The 13727-nt window shown below is 45.5% G+C and overlaps 1 protein-coding gene across 6 annotated transcripts in view; it reads right to left on the bottom strand.

The window, feature by feature from the left end:
- LOC110973480 (solute carrier family 23 member 1-like) overlaps nucleotides 1–13727 on the bottom strand; it is a 40229-nt gene that overhangs the window by 4245 nt on the left and 22257 nt on the right. For 3 of the 6 annotated variants that reach the window (XM_022224334.2, XM_087148163.1, XM_087148162.1), the window contains exons 5-15: nucleotides 12057–12160; nucleotides 8713–8852; nucleotides 8111–8256; nucleotides 7031–7151; nucleotides 6036–6192; nucleotides 4928–5181; nucleotides 4456–4585; nucleotides 3664–3807; nucleotides 2996–3091; nucleotides 2282–2521; nucleotides 981–1029 (exon numbers count right to left, since the gene is read on the bottom strand). In XM_022224334.2, the coding sequence (XP_022080026.2) occupies nucleotides 983–1029; nucleotides 2282–2521; nucleotides 2996–3091; nucleotides 3664–3807; nucleotides 4456–4585; nucleotides 4928–5181; nucleotides 6036–6192; nucleotides 7031–7151; nucleotides 8111–8256; nucleotides 8713–8852; nucleotides 12057–12160 (1579 nt within the window). In that variant the 3' untranslated portion in view covers nucleotides 981–982. Of the gene's footprint in view, nucleotides 1–873; nucleotides 1030–2281; nucleotides 2522–2995; nucleotides 3092–3663; nucleotides 3808–4455; nucleotides 4586–4927; nucleotides 5182–6035; nucleotides 6193–7030; nucleotides 7152–8110; nucleotides 8257–8712; nucleotides 8853–12056; nucleotides 12161–13727 lie in introns of all 6 variants that reach the window. The other 3 variants (XR_015428190.1, XM_022224333.2, XM_022224335.2) reach the window with 3 other exon arrangements.

Raw genomic sequence — 13727 nt, forward strand, 5'->3', positions numbered from 1 at the left:
ATGTTTGTTTGAAGCGCAGCTGCCATATGTTTGTGACTTTGCTAACACCCGCGATGGATGATAGACATGACCGGGCTCCGTGCACAGCTGTGCCTTCCGGTGTGATGATATAACTGTCAAGTGAGGGCGCTCCATTTGCCGTTCCATAGCCCTGCTGAGTGGGTTTCTCCCACGGAGCGAGCACACACTGCACAGGGGGGCATGCATGGTCAACTGGCTGGCACTTGCTGCCACAGGATCGAAGACTGGAGTTCAACAAACCGCAGCCTCATTTTTTGACTGTGACATTCAGTTGTCAATTTAACCCTCCTTTAGTTTTACAGCACAAACATGCACAAGTGCCCAAGGTCACTCTCTTGCACGTTGGTGCAGTGCCCAACACGACACAGCTGTGCTTCTTTGAGGTGTTTACCAAGTGACCCAAAGAGTGACTTCAGCATAGGAGGGTTAAGCTTCAAGATTTTCACACTTACGAGCAGACTCCGGTGCAATGCAACAGGCCCTCTTTATTTTTAATCTGCGGTGGGTTTGTTGAACTCCAGCGAGCCTGGCTTTCATTTGCAAGCTATAGAGAGCCCTCTGTAGTTCTGCAACATAGCAGACAGAAATGCACAACAGGCGATGTGCCGCAGGCACCAGACAGAGAGATGAAGGGGTATTTTTCAAATCTTGGCTCGGTGAAAATGAAGCTTTTTATTTTCATTTGTACAGCACATCCAAATGCGAAATATATTCTACAGTTTAGAGTATTTCCATTTGATTCCGAAACTAAACGTCTGAAACTGTGGACACAGAAATGAAGCTACAGGCCAAGCCAAGATTTGCAGGGTAAATAAAGACAAAAGTCACAAGCTCTACAGGGTTAGATACAACCTCACACACGTCTGAAAAGCTCTGAGAAGTTAGAACAGATGGCTGCTACGGAAAGGTGTTAGGACAAAGGCAGTGAATCCCCAAATGGTAAAACGGACCAAACTTGCTTTTACTGCGGGAGGCAAATTTTGGCTTCCGAAGCGACAGGAGAATATGCTGCAGTTTAAAAAAAAACACAAAGAGACAAGCACAGATGTGATGTTGCTTTAGTCATCCAAACTTCCGAGGCCAGCTGCAAAGTGAAGAATAACCACAGGTCAAATCTGGAGGGCAAGTGAGTACGTAGCTTTACGTAAAATTTCAGAACTGCTGAGAGAACCCTTTTAATGAAGCAAGCTCTGCTGTAATGATAACTAATTTGTTTGTGACAGATTTCCGATTTAACATGTGCAAAAAAAGTCCCAGTTACGGCTACGCTTCCATAACTGGGCAACTATGGTAGTAATCACATTCTGAGATTATTTCATGTGATACGCTGCCAGGAGGGGAAAAAAAGGATTCAAAATGGCCCAGCAAGAGAAAGGCACAGACAATAACACCAAATATGACATCGAAAGTTTCCACACCAGCGTGCCTGAAAGAGAGGCAATGCGACACAAGTAATATATTAAGCTGGATTCGCACTTCACATCAACGTTAATAAATGGAAAGCAAATTCTCGAAAGTGACCATGAATGTTAGAATAGACATACAATAAATGGCACCATGGCATCGGCTTTAGCGTAAAGGTCACTTCCTGTCGGAGTGAGCCCAACACTAATAAACAGTGCTTGTTACAACACTGTTGCTATCTGGTATCAAACTAAACCACGATTGACATTGAAACAAAGAAATCAATCCTAGTTTTAAATATTACCTCAGTGTAGCGTCAATTTCAAATTACAATTCTGACAATTCAGGGTTTTTTTCTGCATTTTTTTTTTTTCTGCAAGCAAACAAACACAAGTGAAACAAGGCACCGATTTGCTAAAAATTTCCAACCAATACATTCGGTTGGAAATGAACTCACTTGAAATTAAAACTGCAAAACACAAATGTGTGGAAATTTATTGGAAACTGAAAAAAAAAAATCAGCAATGAATGCTGATGTCATGGGTGGGTATTAATGCAGCGCATAGCCAGTCATGGATTTCATTTTTAAGCTTCATGGACAATGCAAGCATCATATGGGGTCAGCTGGGCACCATAGGTGTTGCAGCACTGGCCCGAAATGCATCCTTTGCTCAGGGGATGTATGAAGCCTTCTATTTGCCAACTTGAATGCAGACCGATCATGCCTCGGAATACAGACAGATCTCTCTTTTTTTTGTCTTCATTGCCGAACAAAATGTAGAGGAACCACAAGTCAGAGGAAAAGTAAGAAAGAGAAACGTAAAAGAAAAAACCTATTCAAAGTAGAGAGACTTACTTTCATTGCTACGCCTGGTCAACTTCTTGATGCGACCGCAAACACTTCCGCAGCAGTTACACGGGAAGCCGGTGTAGGTCGGAGAGAACGGAATGTAGCGGAAGAAAGCAAAGCGTCTGATCCAGTTCATCCCGACAGGGAACTCGTAGGAGCGCAGTAACTCGCGAGACAGGGCCGAGTCCTGGCTGCCGGCCGAGTACTTGCTGCGCCACTGGGCGATGCCGCGGTCCTCATCGGAACCTGTGAAAAAGTTGCCAACAAAATTCCACTGAAACGTGCCACACGGGAAAACCAGGGCCTTCTCAGTGGAACATTAAATGAATATACCGACGCCAGGAAAAGCTTTCACTTATGTGTCATAATAAACTTCAATTTCTGGTGTAACTCTGCCAAAGACGGCTGCCCATTTAGAACAATTAAACCATCACAGCAAAAGATCGAATCTACATGTACACATCAGTAATCCCTGAAACTCTTTGTAACTAGCTACGAACGGATGTCTGGTTTTGGCAGAAAACGTCGCCATTTTCCATCAAAGGATTTCTTTAAGTAACAGACAAGTCTGCACCCACGACCGAAGGTACAATGCACTAGACTGGTGATTTTAGAGTGCGATCGGGCAATGAACACTGCGAGACATAATCAAAGGCCAGTTTCGTTTTCTTGAATGGAGGGGCCAGCCAAGTGCAAAGATGGAGGCCGAACAATGCTTACCTGGTAAGGTGTTATCGAAAAAGAATCCAATCACTCCGCCCACAAACATGTTGGTCTCAAGAAGCACGACGATTATCTGGTCTATCTCCTCGTTGCCTGCCAAAAATTTTACACCGGGAAGTAATCAATTTGGCAATCTGGATTAAAAAAAAAATGGGTTGGGGGGTGGCCCTTTCCTAAGGGAGGGATGGGGTGTGGAATTTGTGAATGCAAATCGCAGCTTTAAGGCACTCACGCACATTCAAACACCTTGCATGAATTTGCCGTCTTGTGACGAGCAACTGTGCACTCGTGCTCACGGCGAGCATTAGCGAGCCTTGCAGGCTATCCTACTGAATACATTGCATTCTGATGTTGTACACAGGATCCGGCCGTTACCTAGCATCCAGTGAAAGTTGAGAGCAGTTCCTCAAAACATTTCAGTACTTCACAGAAGAAAGGCCTCCACTGGAAAAGGCCTTGACTAAGTTCAGCCAAGACCTTTTTCAAGTTCCCAGAGGCAAATGTCTCTACGCTTTGCTACAGAAATATTTCAAGTCTCCTGTCCACAACCACAGTAACAAATGCAAAGGTTCCACCTTTTTAGTAAATACAGTGGTCAAACAACCCTTTGTAATGTTCTCTATAATTTCTAGAGATGACACGCCCCTACTTTTACTCGCACTCACCTGTTTTGAAGAAATCTCTGTTAGCCCTGACCCACGTTGGAATGATGAAGCCCATGATGAGGGAAAAGCCGATGACGAAGAGATTGCGACTGCTGTTGAGGTTAACAAACTGGAGGTTGGAGATGCCCACGGCTGCCACCATTGCTAACAAAATAAACATCACATGAATATCATTAAGCGTTTCTGGTAAGAAGCCTAAGAATCCTCAAAAGCGCCCCAGGCACTGTGGCTCATGAGCCTGAAGAAATCTGTTGAAAGGAGACAAAGAATAGTATGCCGTTATAATTTTACAGCTGGGGGGAGCGGGGAACCCTAGAGGATTATATTCTGGGGTTTGGATCCACGGCATCAGGTGGTTGGGATCACTGAAAACCCAATCCCAAAATGCAGACGGGGCTGGGAATCGAAGTCAATACGAGAGTAAAGAACCACTTCACGCCAAAGCAGTTCCTCTACTTCTGCTGAGCAAACTTACGTGCTACAGCAGACATGAGCTGAGAGTCGGTCACTCAAAATGCTACACTGTGCATGGCAGTTCAGCTGGTAACTGGGTTTTTTTGGCAAAGCAATTTTTGCTTTGCAGATGTGCAGAGAACCAGTTTAAAGGACAATACATGTACTTGGAATGGCACTTTATTTAGCTGGTAACCCATTCTGCCAAGCACACAGATACAGATCTATTAAATAAGCCTGAGGCTTCTTTTTCCAAGTGCAAGAAGTAGTTTGCGCCCGAAGCGGCGTAAAGTGTGCAGAACCAGAACAGCCCTTGCTCGGTCGGAGGCGCCGACTCACCAAACATAACGCAGAACATGCCGCCGATGATGGGGTCTGGAATCGTGACAAAGAGGGCGCCAAACTTGGCAAACATCCCCATGAGGATCATCAGCATGCCGCCATACTGGATGGCCCGACGACTGCCAACCTAGTGGGGCAAAAGAACCACAGGTGACACGAAATACAGGGACTTGTTGGCGCTCGAAAGATCAAACTCTAGCGGATCTCGCTGTAGTGAAGGATAACTCCGTTCACATAGATTTTGAAGGTCACAGTTTACAGTTATTGGATCCGATAACCTTCTTTCATTTCACCTATTTGTATGGGAGGCTGAAGTTTGAAGAAATGTCGCCTGCGGTCGGCGTCAGGTTTCACCCCAAAATGTACATTTAGCTGTTACTTTTAAGAGGCCCATACTTTCATTGAGTGTTTTGTGGCAGTGTTAATTATATGGTGCTTTGAAAGCCATAGTTCGAGCCACTGCTGCTACCTTTGTGATTCCCAGTGCTCCAATGTTCTCCCCGTACGAAGTCGTTCCCGACCCCGACCCAAACGCGCCGGCCAGGATGCAGCCCAGGCCCTCGATGCCGATGCCACGGTTGATGGCGTGGACCGGGGGCGGGGGCGCTCCGGCCAGCCGGGCGCAGGCGTAGTAGTCCCCGACCGACTCAAAGATGGAGGCCAGCACACCCGCCAGCATGCCGAAGACGCCAGCGATGGTGGCAGTGGGCACGCCCCACTGACCTGCAAGAAAGGCAACCACAAACAAAAAATTACTCACAGTTCCAATCTAGACATCGGTTCATATACTCGGCACGAAAGCGAACACGTCCATCATTTTGTAACATCGGATCATACATTTTTATTACAAATTCACAGGAGTCTCAAGTAAATTTGACAGGCAACTTTTCTTTCATGTCAAATGTACTCGGCTTATGCATTTGCCCGAGATGTGATCCAGTAAATTTGTGCCGTGCTACCTGAGCTTGCCAGCAATAACTTGTCCCAGTTTCTCGGCATCTCTGTCCAGGGATGTAAAGTACAAGAACATGCAACTTCGTGCACATGCCCAACAATATTTGATAATGATGATGATCCTAGCTACTAAGAGAGCTTTTAGCCAAAAAATGACTTGAATTGAAATGAAATGAATTTTGAAGCACACAGTTTCGGACGCAACTAATAAAGAATTCACTAATTGTACTCACTGGGATTCTAGGAAAGTGGAGGATTTACTGGACAAGGAACTTTGACGTATTGCACTTTTTCCCAATGCTGCACAGGTCTTACCAGGCTAAGGTTATCTTGAAGGCAGACAGCAACGACAGAGAATCTCAATCGGGAAGACTTTTTCTTCCCAAGGCCAAACAAGACTTAGTATGCAAGACTGGGAATCTTTACTGAAAGCAGCTACTTTCAAGGTAAGTGGAGGACTTTTAGAATAAGAAATCATGATTCAAGCAGATTTTTGGAAAATCAGACAGGGCAAGAAAGAGAAACCTCGATTCTTCTCGAAGGGTTCTCCCAAGGACATGAGAAGTTCAAAGGCATGGAGTCTTGACGCTGACAGAATTTTGGGGGGCTCTCGAAGGACTTACCGGGATAAGGAATCTTGACCCAGGCGGACTCTTCCAAGACCCCGATGCGTAAATCGGTCCGGGCGCTGTAGCCGTAGGCATCGGGGTCTGTGGGAAACACGTTGGCCGCCGTCAGGATGGCGGAGAAGGCCCAGGCTATCAGAACTGACAAGATCACCTGGAAACAAGCACAGCAAAAATTCCCAGCAAAGTTTAAGAGACTCACACCAAATACAAAATGCCGAAGAGAAAATTGCCTCCGAAAAAAGAAAAAAGTCTCACAAACAAAGACAATCATCATCCATCAAAATAATTAAACTCAACCTGCCACTGCTGTAGTTGTGTCTATCACGAGTCCAACTCTGACATTCAAGTCACAAGTCAAACAGCTACTGCCGATGAAATATGACAAACGTGTATTCCACTGCAGTTGTTCAGTTCTTGTTATTTGTGACTAGACTGGCGACCTGACTTAGGAACTGAATCGTGACCCACTAATGAATGTCTCGACCCCAATAGCATGATCACCACATGTTATCAGTCCACTGAGAATAAATTAAATAAGCGCCCTCAAGTCTGGGCCAGATCAAGTGTTTCGTAGGCACTAGGCACCAGTGTTCCGTAGGCCCTACACTGCTCCACTCAACAATTTCATGGAACTGGTTAAAAAACGAGATGGAGCCCTGCATTTCAAGTTGATGCCAAGCTGTGCGAAGCAATATAGGAGCTACAGTACTTTAGTCGGAAGTTTTACAGAATATCAAATTTCAGAGAAAGGTGCAAAAACTTTTTAAAAAACTGTGTTTTTACACAACACTTCGTAGGCCCTCAAACTTTTCACACACCCCCTTCTATTTTTCACACACCCCCTTAATTTACCATAGGCCCTAGACACCCTGCGTCCAGTGCCTGTTGGATGATCTGGCACTGGCCAGAACTAACCTTTTGAGTTACAATCTACAAAGCCAAAGTTTGGTGGATCATGGTGCAAATGAACAGAGACTGTCGGTACTCACAGGAAACATCTTGAAGAGGGGAAAGCTGACTCGGTGGCATTTCTTCTCTCGGGAGAAGCCCAGACAGGGGAGGGTGAACCGGGCGATGTACTGAGAGAACAGCGCCATCAAGGCTATGGTCCTACAACCGCGGTAAAACAAAATAGCCGCATGGAATCACAGATTTGCCCGACAACCCTCCGACAAAGACGAAAGAAAGATACAGAAATGAAAGAACGAAGAAACCAACCAAGTACAAATCGTGTCAAATTACCCGGTGCACTCTTCGGTAAGAGGGCAAAACCATGCCAGCATCCATGGGGGGTAGGGAGATTTTAAACCCCTCCCTTCCAAGAATTTGCAACAAGTGCCCATCCCCTCACCCCACGTGTGCCCTTCTCCACAAGCACACTCAGTCACTGCCCTGTACGAATGAGCACCGAAAATCAGAAATACAGGGCAAAATGGAGAGTGTCCCTTATTGTCCAATACCGTCCACTTTGAATGCCTCTTTATAAAAGACAGTGTCCAGCATCCCACTGATCCCCTCCCCCTCGCTTGGATGAAGGTTAAGTGAAAAACCATTTCTACCTCTAACCACTTCGCACCGGGGAGCCCGGTTTCGCGTTCATTTTCTTTATACGCAACAGCGGGCTGCCTGAACTTGGACAACAGAGCTGGACCTTGTAACAAAAGACCGTACTCGGAACAAAAGGCCGAGCTTCTGGGAATTGCCAACTCTTTTCGGTTGTCAATAGCGGAAGAAATCCTTTATTGTTTTAAAAGAATATACCACTTTTTGTGGTACAATACTGCTGCACGCTAATCTGGCCCCTACTGAAAAGACGTCAGCAGCGCACTGTGCCAGTTTGGGGGGCAAAAGAAAATTACATAACACCGCAAAATCAAAAATTTTTAAAGAGTTTTGAAAACAGAAAACAAATGAAAAATCACCAGGCCCAGCAGAATCTACATGGACAAATGAGCTCGGCGCAAAATGTTTCTAACACTTCATTCCCCCTCAATATGACCTTCTAACATGTCAACACATCCTCCACTACTCTGGACAAAAAGTTGGTGAGAGAGGTTTGGGGGACTTACAGGAATGCAATGCCCCAGTGCCCGCTGCTGAAGCTGATGGCGGCATCAAACAACGACAAACCAATCAGAGTGATGGTGGGGGCAATGGTCAACGGTCCGATAAACCGCAGCATGATCCCGACGATACCGGTGAAACCGACAATCACCTGGAGAAGGAACGAGTCCATCAAGGTTGGAATTACGGTTATCAGAAGCGGACAAACCGGGGGAGGCCTCGGAATGGACACTGCAGGTGGGGCATATTTGTATCATCTGGGTGAAATTTCTCGTCTTAACATTATGAAATAACCGCTTGAGAGTAGAAGAAACAGGAGAAAAAGAAACGACTACTCCCTAAAATGTTATCACAAGATTTTATTTACACTTACAGAGGAGGCAGGCAATGGAAGTTTTTTTGGTGCTTTTGTCGACTCAACTCTCAGAACTTGGATCAAGGATTATAACTGGTTCAAAGATTTAGTAGGACTCGGGTTACAAAAAGTAACGCAAGTTAAACTTCAAAAAACAACAAAATTGTCGGCAACATTTTTAATATAAATCACAAGACAAACATGTACCACAGAAACGTTCAAGATTGGGAACTGTAAGGTTGTTTTTCATACCTCCACCACAGACGCTATCATGATTGACCCCTGCACGACCCTCATTCGCCGCCGCCAGAATTCTTCGTCGTCGAAGGCGACCGTCGTTGCCGGCATGGTGGTGTAATCCTCAGACCCATTAAATGATGCATTGACGGCGGCTGTACACAGACAAAAGTTGAGAGCAACATACAGAGGATTTCCCTTCAATTTAACAGAATGATATTAAAACTGATTAGAATGACGTTTTAGAGGTGTCAGACAAGCTCCATAATCCATCCTGTATTGCTTGGGAGTGCTCCTTTTCAACAGAGGTTGGAGGCCAGTAAACGGGCCAAAAAACTGCCCATGTGAGCTGAACCATAGTTTCCGTGTCTTTAATCTAATAATCTCATAAGGAGGTATTGTGGCTCAAAACCTTTGGGGGTACTTTGTAACACTTGAGGGTCCAACAGACGTAGTAATCTCGGGAGCAAGCCGTTATCGACCTTGCTCCCTGATTCTGTTTTATAAATTGTATTCAAACTGCTGATTTGGGCAGCAGACTATCTTACGATTGCCATGCGTTCCGAGATTTGCCTTTCAATTGCTCCAAATCTGGCTTAAAACACTGAGGTATTTTTATTTTTACTCTCAAATGGAGAGTTCACGTGGCTTTAAAATTCAAACTTGCCGACCCATGAATGAAGTCTGTTGAGGTCTAAAACCCAACGGCGATCCTGTAACTTAGAAAATGAAAGTTATTTATGTTTCTCTGCTTTGTACTTCAAGTACTGGATTTTTTTCCCAAATGGTGACAAGCATCTAAACTCGTTTTAGGGGTGATCACCTCTGCCAGGATGTTTCACCCAAAGTCACTACACTATCGCTCAAAACCAGCTGCTGAGCGAAGACAGTACACCGTAGATTGTGAATGAACGCGTAATTTGACATGCCTGTCAGACACACTAGAGAATTGAATTTTTTTCCCTGGTCTTTTTACATACATGTATGCGTCATCCATACTGGTCTGCTGGACTGGCAAACATATCAAGTGATAAGCCAGCTGTGTCTTCTTCTTTACTGACTGGCTGAAGTTGTGTGTAATCTGCAGAACATTTTGAACACGGCAATTTATGTTACCGGATTCAAATTTCTGTTCCCAAAGGGTACAGGTGGAAAGCTCTCCTATGACTGAGTCGGAACTCGTATCTCCCCCAACACACTTACAAACATCCGCCCATGCACAAAAAGGCAGCCAAACAAACAACTTCATAAATGTACGTACAGGTGGATAGGTCACTGCCTGTGGTAATGCTAACTTCCTCATCAATGAATCCAGAATCAGGTAACATGCATGTACACGTGCCAATGTGCACCTGCTACAGGCATCGTCCATGTTATCTCCTGTAGGCAACCGTGCATGCCCAGGTACATGTATGCATTGTCTTTGGAGAAAATCTATGGTCAGGTGTGGCCGAGAGGGCATCAGTTGGACCAGGGGGTTTGCATGCGGCAGTCGGTTCACCTGGCAACTGCAAGGTCACGTGACCTTGAGGCATGTCATTCTACCCCTGTTTGCTGAGAACTCTCCACCCAGGAGTGTGTAAATGATATCTGTGAGGGGGGTGATGGAGGTGGTCATTGTCGCTGTGTTTGTTGAGTTGTTTGTGCCTGGGAATTTTGACACTGGGTTGTACATGTACATCCTCTGGGGTGCCGAGATAGGTTTCGGGACTGCTTACAGATGGAGGATGACCGAGTTTAATGACTTCAGCAGGTACACGCAGAGACTTTGTGTGAAAATATGCATTCTAAGAAAAGTCAACCGTCTGCAGAGTGGTAGACTCAATCCACTGGACTCAATCCACTGGACTCAATCCACTGGACTCAATCCACTGGACTCAATCCACTGGACTCAATCCACTGGACTCAATCCACTGGACTCAATCCACTGGACTCAATCCACTGGACTCAATCCACTGGACTCAATTGGACTTCAGACGGACTCGAGTCGCTATTTCTGTGACTCCTGACGCGACTTGTAACTGTCAGTTTTTGACTTGCGACTTGCTTGTGTTTAGACCAAATTGACTTGTGACGTGACTTGACCAGTGATTGAACGACTTGTGACTGGACCAGATTTCTTGCGACTTGACTCGGACTTGCGAAAATTGACTTGCTCGCCCATCTGACCATCTTTACAATGACACAGCAAGTTCCCACTGGGAACCCAGACTGGCAATTGTTTTAGGTCAGAAAAGAAAGGACAGAGGTAGTTTGCTATCCAATCCAAGCCTCGCTCCTGCCTTGGTTTTGAATGATTCCCAGCAAGTTTAAAGCTCTTCGAAGTCAGCCCTTCAATTAGTGCCCGACCGCAGTGGTCTCCATTCCAGCAACAATGGCAGAAGTTCCACCCACCTTCAAAAGGCAGGGGTCAGGGCGACAGGGCTTCTCGGCTTCCGCCCCCCCACTACTGGAACTCTCTACCTCAAACATGTCAAACCATCCATAACACTCACTCAACACTTCTAAGATCAAGCTAAAAACCCACTTGTTTTTCTCCAAGATCACAGTGACGACTCCCACGTGTTTCATGAGCTTTCTTTACTAAACCACATTGTATCCATAGGCAAGTACACAGTACTATTTCAATATTATTAAACAGCACAAAGCCATTTCATGATGAGGCCTTCACTCTGGGCGACGGAAATTCAAAGAAATCTACACAAGTTTATTCACGGGACTGCCCCAACCAACCTTCATTACTTCAATGGGGGCGCTCCTGTCCTGACTTTCATTAAAGGGCAAAGAATACGAGTCATCTGAAAACATGCAGGGTTGAATTCATGCTGTCGGGAACAATTGGCAAAGCTGCCGAGGGGGGGGGAGGGATTTGAACCTAATCCAACTATTTCAAGGCCTGGCTTTATACCCGGATTTGGACACAAGTGGTCCGATGGTCTAGCCTGGGGATTTGTGTTATCTGATGCTAAACCACTTTGTGTAAATGCCACCTGCTAACAGGACTTGACAACAAAAATGTGACTGATTGAAAAAAAAAACAAGCATGAGTCTTTTCAGTGAGGGTTTCGGCATTCACATAGAGGGGAGGCACCCACAAATGAATGCAAAACCTGAACTTACCTGCTGGGCTTTTTCCTTCTTTTTTGGGGAAATCTGGGAGAAAGTTTTGTCTTTAAATTTTATAAATAAATGCAGTAAGAAAAACAGAAGAAAAGAACCTCCCCCCCCCAAAAAAAAGTTGAAAAGTAGTGGGTGAGGCACATAATCCCCCTTTAGTTCGGCTACTTCTTTGGTTCGTAATATTGTTTCCTCCCGGACTATCGACGAATGATACAGGGTGACAGGTGGGCTTTACTCACAGGGTGTGCCCGGTGCCGGAGGGGAGGGACATGGGCCTTGCTGGTTGAGTATCGTCAGTGCTGGCGCCAAGAAGGAGAACGTTCCACCCTGTACGATTGGTAACCTGGATCAAACCAGGGAAAAAAAAACAGCACCATAGTTACAATGCAAAATCTGTCTTATGGTATCAAATTTATAGATGTGGTCAAATGCCAACAGCAATGAAAACTGGAGACAGTGGTGAAAGGAATATCTGTCAAGCGTGGATGAACAACACCTGTGCACTTGAAAAAACAGCATCCAGGCAAAAGCTTAGGCAACAGAGGGTTTTGCATGGCTGCCATCTTGCAGGCCAGTGCTTTTGTTCAAGCCAGGAATGCACAAAGGAGGTTTCCCTGTGGAACACAACAACTCCCTCTCAAGATGGCTACCATGCAAAGCCTCAATATGCAGTGTCAAAGAGACCCCAGGGTTAATTCAAACAATTCTTTCCACCAACTTTTCCAGGAGATGAAATATATACACACTCAGCATTAAGAGCACATGTCACTTTTGGAAAACAATTTCACCAACTAAGGTGTTTCTTGAGTCCAATTAAAAAAAAAATCCAGGGGCAAATCTGGCACTCAATGTGCTCCTCGTGTTTCCAAACATCCATCGTATGTCTTGTATGGCTGGACTTGTCACATGTAAAATTGGGGGCAAGCAGTGGTAGAGAAAAGAGCAATGATAAATATCACAATCTGATTTGAGTCACAGAGCGACCTTGAACACGGCAGTGCCACAGTTGCACAATGTTAACTGTAGACATGAAAGTGGTCGATCCAGACAAAAAACTTCACTGTGCATGACGTACGGCGATCCCTACTCTTCATTTTGTTTTTTCGTTATTTCCATGTAACGTCTGGGAACCTGAAACAGTGAAAGCTACTTCCACTGGCTGGGCTGACAATTACCTGCACACCCCAGCTGGCTCACTGCGGCTCTCCGACTAAGGCTATTAGCAGCAACAGGTGGGGTGAAATTGCCAATTCCCCTCACCCTACATGTATGTGCCAACCACCTCTCCCAAACCCTCCCCCCCCCACTGTTGGATGGCATCGTTATTAAAGGTGCCAGGAGCCGTAGCCTGCATGTCAGGTGTTGACAGGATTTTGAATGTTCCGCATCCCTGATGGCTACAACAGACAATCCCCACGGCCATCGTGTGCCTAAAGGAAACAGCACAGAGCCATCCTGCAACGCCTCTGCAAAATGCACTCAATCCCGGGACTGTACATGTACATATTTAGGGACCCCGTTCCTGCAACACAAGGGAGACCAATATGGATTCGCCTTGGTGGATGACTATCACATCATGCTCCATGACTGTAGGGCTGATCTTGTGTAAAGAGGGCAGAGTTTTGACTTTTGAAGGAAATTATGAGGAGGGGGGAAACTATCAGTGTTTTAACACATGACGTGAGCTGGAATCAAATTTGCATGGCTGGTTTATCTGCAAGAAAGTCACATTTTCTCACAATTTACAATTTGAAACTCCAAGAAATAGGGTCAGCCCAATAAAGAGAGCATTTCCTTTGGTTTTTTGGGGGGCTGATCAGTTTAACAAGTTTAAAATGACCAAAAACTAGGGGGGGCCCCTAAATACACAATCCCCCTAAATCGTCTCGGCATCCAATAGGCAGTGTCTG

The sequence above is a fragment of the Acanthaster planci genome, linkage group LG17 (genome assembly GCF_054643075.1).
Source record: "Acanthaster planci isolate LZ-2023a linkage group LG17, COTS_SCS, whole genome shotgun sequence".
NCBI lineage: Eukaryota > Metazoa > Echinodermata > Asteroidea > Valvatida > Acanthasteridae > Acanthaster > Acanthaster planci.